The sequence below is a fragment of the Galeopterus variegatus genome, unplaced genomic scaffold, assembly GCF_000696425.1.
Source record: "Galeopterus variegatus unplaced genomic scaffold, G_variegatus-3.0.2 Scaffold7403, whole genome shotgun sequence".
Lineage (NCBI taxonomy): Eukaryota > Metazoa > Chordata > Mammalia > Dermoptera > Cynocephalidae > Galeopterus > Galeopterus variegatus.
Window position 1 is genome coordinate 24,747 of NW_007733514.1, and position 7,390 is coordinate 32,136.

The 7,390-nt window shown below is 35.1% G+C and overlaps 1 protein-coding gene across 1 annotated transcript in view; it reads left to right on the top strand.

Moving 5' to 3' along the window:
- Positions 1-211: 211 nt before the first annotated feature.
- Positions 212-7,390, top strand: part of LOC103607412 (dachshund homolog 1-like) — a gene marked incomplete at both ends in the record, with an annotated part of 81,641 nt that continues 74,462 nt past the window's right edge. The window contains one exon of the mRNA XM_008591918.1: positions 212-368. Coding sequence (XP_008590140.1) covers positions 212-368 — 157 coding nt within the window. The remainder of the gene's footprint in view (positions 369-7,390) is intronic.

Consider the following 7,390-nt stretch of genomic DNA (forward strand, 5'->3'; position numbering starts at 1 on the left):
ATTTAATTTTGGAGCTTAGAGAGCACTCTCCTCTTATATCAGTGTTGTTTCACTGGCTAGTTGGGAATGAATATACATCATCAGAGTGTTGCATAAAGGAATCAGACACGCTAATATATGTTTGTATGTATGTTACATAAAGTACACAAATTATTATGTGCAATAGCAGAATTTGAATTACCTCATTTTTAATTTATTCTTTTAAGGTTTGACAGCAGCAGCTGCAGCAGCTGCCGCTGCTACCAATGCAGCTATCGCCGAAGCAATGAAGGTGAAAAAAATCAAATTAGAAGCTATGAGCAACTATCATGCCAGTAATAGCCAACATGGAGCAGATTCTGAAAATGGGGACATGAATTCAAGTGTCGGTAAGTTTTATGTTCACTGAAAGTTACCGTGATCACTTTGCTACTGAATTACTTTTTGAGAATAAAACTATTGACTACTCATTCCAAAAGTTGGTACTTTTAGCTTGACAACATTGCTTATTTTAAAGGTACCATTTCACCTCTCTAACAACATGCACTCTAAATAAATAATTAGCAATGTTATTTTTTATTATAGGATCAATTTTATGTCTGCAAGTTCTACTATGAGCATTCTGCTAACATCTTTTATGATACAAATAAGTTTTAATAATCAGAATTCTAAAATATTGAGTATAAGTAAGATAACAGAAAAATAGTACAAATGAAACCCTACACTTTATTTTTAATGCTTATAATGCATTTGTTAGCAACTAAGAAATTTACTGCCATTAGCAGGAAAACATATAAACTTAACCTTTTATGTGCTGCCAAAACTAAGGGTTATGTTGATGATTAATTCTTTCTATATACAACCATTATCAATGTCTCTCTCATTTAAAAAATACAACTTTAATTTTTCTTGATTTTTTTTTTTCCTGTTGTATGGAGAAAGAGAGATGAAAAGTTACCTGTCACTGTCAAACCAAAAGGAAGAGTTTTGCCTTTGGAGAATATCCATTTGGGTAATTTGTTTTGTCAAGCACAACTTCAAATATGTGTTAACTTTTTAATTAATGAAATCTTTAGCACCTAGGTGTTGGTGTGGTAATACATTTTATTCTGCAGTTGCACCATATGATTTTCTTTTAAAAGGCAAAAACCAAACTCAAAATATAATTTAACAAGAGAGATTTGGGTAATACAAGATGTGCATAAGGTACTCATACTATATCCAACATATTTTCTTGAAGGACACAATAATTCATGGCAGTTCAATTAAATTCTCTTTTCTATGCAGCATTTTAGCAGGGTATTTCTTAAGTTAATCAGCAGCTCTCTACTTTCAGTCCATTAAGACATAGTTAAGGGTGTATGAAGAAATATTTGGATTTTAGTAATAATCATTTTCACAACAGTTCCCTGGAAACACACACTGGACATGAATGTTAGAGTAGGAAGTAATTTTGAAATATATGCACAAAACACAAAATACTACTGTTTCAGTGATGCTAAAAGGCAGCTTCTAATATAAAAAAGGGAAACAGAACTTTTCAACAGAATTGCGTAAGGGAAATTGAAAAAGACTGGCAGCAATAGGTTTGAATTGAGAGTAGGGTGTGGTGGCAATTCTTAGAAAGACAGAAAGACCCGGAAGAGAGCCAAAAGAGATGGCTGCTGTAAAACTGAAAGGGACTAAGGAAAATATCACTGCCTGCATTTGTAAATGCTCCTAGGCAGGGAGGGCAGAAGACAGCAGAGGTCATGGTTTATACACATAAATTTACACTTTTGAAAGTTAAAACAGTATTGGAGTAAAATGGGAAAAAGACTGGCAGCAATAGGTTTGAATTGAGAGTAGGGTGTGGTGGCAATTCTTAGAAAGACAGAAAGACCCGGAAGAGAGCCAAAAGAGACGGCTGCTGTAAAACTGAAAGGGACTAAGGAAAATATCACTGCCTGCATTTGTAAATGCTCCTAGGCAGGGAGGGCAGAAGACAGCAGATGTCATGGTTTATACACATAAATTTACACTTTTGAAAGTTAAAACAGTATTGGAGTAAAATGGAAGATTTATAATTCTGTTTTTAGAACTATCAAGTATACATTACTTTAAAAGTCTTTTACTTTGGCTTATAAAATAGGGCAACATTGGACATCTTTAAAAGCAAGTAATTAGCCACTATAAATTATAGTTATCATTTCAAAATATAGTCTGGATTATTTTCAAAATGTTAGAAGAGTAGACCTTTACTGCAGGCTATTCTTGATAGTTGGTGTTGTGAGGAGGGATTCTTAAAATAGAAAATTTAAGGGCCAACCCGTGGTGCACTCGGGAGAGTGCGGCGCTGGGAGCGCAGCAGCGCTCCCGCCGAGGGCTCAGATCCTATATGGGGGAGGCCGGTGCGCTCACTGGCTGAGCGCGGTGCGGCTGGTCACAAAAAAGATTTTTTAAAAAAAAGGAAATTTAATAACATTTAAAGCAAAATGTATTAAAACGTGGTACCTCCATTTGAAATTTCCTAAGTAGCAGAGTGAAAGTTGGCTTTGGAGAAACCAATAGGCATAGGCATAATATAAGCAGAACATGGTTCATAATTAAGCCATTACATACATTTAATATCTGATACTATACGATAATATTGGCTGACTGACCAAATTGTAGCTTACATTAATTATTTCGGTATATAGGCTATTATAATGGCTTTAAAAAGAGAAAATTAATTTTTTTTCTGTATTTTCGTTGAAAGAAATCACTTTTCTTCTATATTTTTAGTTGGTAATTTATTCTGCTTTTTAGTTTTGACACGCACCATCCCACACCAATTTGAATGAGGAGCAGAAATTTACTTGAATTTTTCTAGAAGGTCTTAATATTTGGAGATTGTGTTAACATTGGTGCCATCGCCAGTTCATAAAGCATGTAGATCAGTTATGCTAGACTTTTTTTTAGCTGATTTTAGGGAAAAAATGTTATCATTGTCATTTTCTTTCTATTCTCACATGCTGCTGTCCTCTAAGAATTTGTGATTTATAATATTATCCTTCCTGAGCACCTCCCGTCCCCTGACATTTATCTAGAGATCAGGGAAAGTGAGTTTGGGGAGGGTAGAGAAGGAATGGTGAAGGTGGGGGTGGGGGTTGAGCTGGCCTAGATCAAAGCGGTTGCTGATTTGAGCAGCTATATATGGCCCCAGTCTTCTCTGGTTCTGAGAACAATGCCTGCCTCTTGGTAAGTGTTTAATAATTACTTGCTCTGTGACTTTAGAAAGTTATGTAAACCTTCTGAGCCTAACATTCCACATCTGGAAAATGGCCTAAATACTACGATCTACATCATGAGAATTAAAAAAATGTGTCAAGTGTTTATTACAATGTCTGCTTTTCACATTGTTTGATTGCCAGTAAAGTTAGTAATTTTAGTATTTTTTTTCCTAATATTATTGCTGTTTCTCCAAACTTGACCTCCTAAAAGCTACTGTCTTTCTCTATTTACTGTCATCAACTGCTTACTCTGTTTTCTTTTTCTCTGTGCCGGGTATTATTTGTTAAGCTGCAGACTTGTGATAAAATTAGGAGGAAGCTTTTACACCATTTGAATTTTGTTGTACGTTTGATTTTAGCTCATTCTAAGAATACAGAAATAATGGTGATGCAAGCCCAGCACTCAAGGGCATGCAGTCTACGGGAGAGATGGCTAAGTAAGCAAGCAGTCATAACAGGATGTGCAGGATCCACCAGGAGAATCAGTTACCCTGAGGTGGTTGGGAAGTGGTACTGAAGCATGTGAATTCTAGAAGGAATCCCAAGAATCTCCAAAGCCTATATTTTAGAATATAAACTTACTGTTCTCATGAATCTATCAATTGGCTCTTTGAAGCAATGAAACCCTTCAGAGAGGTGCTACTTAAATGATGTATTGTTGCTACTCAGTATTGCCCAAATCAAGTGACATTTTTCATGTCAATTCAGGACTCTTTTTCCCTCCTGTGCTCATCTGACTCACAAGTGTTGTTAAACATTTTAGGTTTCCTTTGTAGGAGCACTGTTTTTTTTTGTTTATTTGTTTTGTCACCCACCTCATTGTGAATAAAGCCTCATAGCCCCAGAAAATAGATTTTGGTTTTGCTTATTAGGTTTGATACGTAGGAGCACTGTTTTTTTTTGTTTATTTGTTTTGTCACCCACCCCATTGTGAATAAAGCCTCATAGCCCCAGAAAATAGATTTTGGTTTTGCTTATTAGGTTTGATTTGGCTTGGTGAGGTAATGGAACGATTTTGTTATAGGTGGCCCTCTCCAGTTCATAATATGAATCTTAAAATTAGCCAGAAAAAGGTGTTTAAAAAAACCTTTGATACTGACAAATTATTTTATACCCCAATTTTACATGGTAACCTTGAGCTCACATCTTTCCAACAGACTGATCACTTTAGGAAGAAGTTAGGACCTCAGGATAGATCTGAATGACGCATCAACACGCCGAGTGAAATATATGGCCATGTCACCATTCTCCCTCATCCACAATCAATTGGATTCTTTTAGTTTAATATTTACTTGCTAAGATGAGATGCTAGTCTGCATGGTGATAAACAGTCTGCTCCTGGCATCTGAAGGTGACCTGTCAGTTCATATGGACAAATCTCCTGCTTACTGAAATGTACAAAATAAATCATTAAAGCAGGCAGGTGCTCATTCCCAGATTTAAATCACCATAGATTTATGATTTGAATTAATGCTTCATTTGGCCATAGAAATAGATGCTGAGACAAATGATATGCACTGGTTGGGGTTTCCATACTGTAGCCATCCTGATATTGATTACTGAGATGTCTTTGCAATCTCTTGTTTATATCAAGTACTATCTTGTGACAGGTTGGCTGATATGAGCTACATTGCAGATAAGAAGGAAAAATGTCCTGGATTCTTTTTAGTGGCAACACTATCCACAACATACAGGCCAGATAGATTGCTATTTTTTTGCTTTAAGAACTGATCTACATAACCATTTCAAAAAAAATGCTGCTTGGGACTGGGATACTGGAAAGGCAGAATTTAAAGCTGATGAACCCAAGGTCGATTTGATAGTATCTGTAGCTGTGTTTTTATCTGTTTATCTTTTTTTTTCTTTTTTGGCATTGTACACTGAATAGAATTAGAATACTAATGAATCACAATTGATTTAATCTAAATAAGGAAACTTAATTTTAATTCTAGTTTTTAAATGGTATGTAAACGTTGACATAGTGAGCATCTCCTAATAGTTGCTATGCCTTTTAATACTTGCTAAACCTAATATCTTACTCCCTTCACTAATGATAACAAAGGAAATAACTCTTTAAAGATGAATATGTTAAATATTATTACAAATGCAAAATTTTGTAGACCATATTTACCAAGAGGCAGGAAAACACTGCATTTTTGCTTCTCTGAACATTTTATTTAAGGAAAACACTATGTACACAGTTTAAAAAATACTCAGAGGGTTTAAGAGGGACCTTTGCCACTAGCTAATATCTGACTCATAGAACTGGTAAACAGCTATCAACAATAGTAGATTGCTGGCTTAGTAGGAAATGAGTTCATATCTATTCAAAATGTGATCTCAAAACAGATGTCCCAAGAAAATCTCATTGTTTAAACTATAGTCATAACCCTCTAACTGCTGTTATGTTTTTAAGGAAGTGAAGTAATCTTAAGACTTCAGTATTTTCTCTCTCTGGACACTGTGAAACATAGTCAAACATACACTAATGCAGTGATCTACAAACCTGAACATATTTCACATGCTCAGAATATATGATTCTTTTTCGTTTTCTCAAATTGCAATAGTTATAAGTATGTAGAAGTTTCAAGTAAAAATAAAGACTTGAGTTTGGGATTAATATCCGTGTTCTTCAATAGTATTCCTCACTCCTTACTTTTCCTGTCTCCCAACTAACAAATCAAAATGAACAAATATATGGGGGGAAAAAAAAAGCCAGGCAGATAGGGAGATGTAATTATCTTCTCCAGCTGACCATCTGACCATCCCCTTATCTTTTTTCTTTTTTTTTTTAACCATTCCTGCAGAAATAGAATAGTGTATACTGGAGTCATTTCCTTTCTCCTAACACACGTGTCTATTTGGAAGGAAAAAATTAATTTTGTGATTTCAGAAAAAAGTCTTGGAGACCTTGAGAAAGCAAATAAAAGGAAACTGAGATCGCAGGCCACCGAGCAGAGCTCTGCTGTTGCGCGTTGGATTCTCTGCCTTGGCAATGTTAATGAACCTCAAATCCTTCCTATAATTAGATGAGGGAATTGCTTATATTTTCAAACAGATGATGCTGCTATAATGAAACGATTGACAGGGAATTTAAGAGTGTCTACAGTAGTCATTTGGTTTCTGTTATAAAAAAAAAAGTTTAAAAAGAAGATTGGCTTTAGACATAGGTCCTGAGAGAGGTAGTAATTTACATAGCATGCTATGACAGGTGTCTTTGTATAGTAAGGAAATAAAACGGAAGAATAGAGAAATGATGGGCAGGTATAGCAATTTTGGGGGGAAGGGGTGTCCTATGCTTATTCTGCTTAGGTTCTTTAAAAGGGGCCGGGACTCAAGAGATGGATCCGGATTGAGTGCACAGCTGTAACTGCTGATGAGCTAATTGCTCCTTATCTCTCAGCCCCATTCATCTTCATTTTTTACCAATTACTGAGAATTATCTGTGTTCTCAGTTGGATATGAGAGTTAATCCTTTTTGGTTAAGCTGGCAGTACTGTGAGCAGATTCCAAATCGGAGGGTGAAAAAGCCAAAGCAAGCTTGCTCTAAAAATGTCTCCAGTTCAATTACAGTATCACTGATTCATAAGAAATTTGCTATTGTTCAATAGATTAAATGTGGAAAGCTTTTTAAAAAAATGTTAATGTTTTTCTGCCTAACAATGACTTCTTCCTGTTGATAAAAAAATGTTAATGTTTTTCTGCCTAACAATGACTTCTTCCTGTTGAATGAATAACATTTAACACCATTAATCTTCTAAATGTGGAAAAACACAAGACTACACTAAAAGTCCAAAAAGAAAAAAAATTTTAATGTTTTTCTGCCTAACAATGACTTCTTCCTGTCGAATGAATAAAATTTAACACCATTAATCTTCTAAATGTGGAAAAACACAAGACTACACTAAAAGTCCAAAAAGATTCTGACCCAAGAAATGAGAAATATTTTAGAACTGATAGCTGTCGATTTATATATTAATACTTTTAAGTGATGCTTTTGTCTCTGTGGCTTCACATATGGTCAGGAAAGTATGTCCAAATATAAACCTTTTCACAAATGTCACATTAGTGGAACTTTAATGGAAGACCACAGAAGCATCCCTTAAAAGGTTAGGAACTTCCATGGTTTGGACTTCAATTGATAGTGAATAGGCCATATG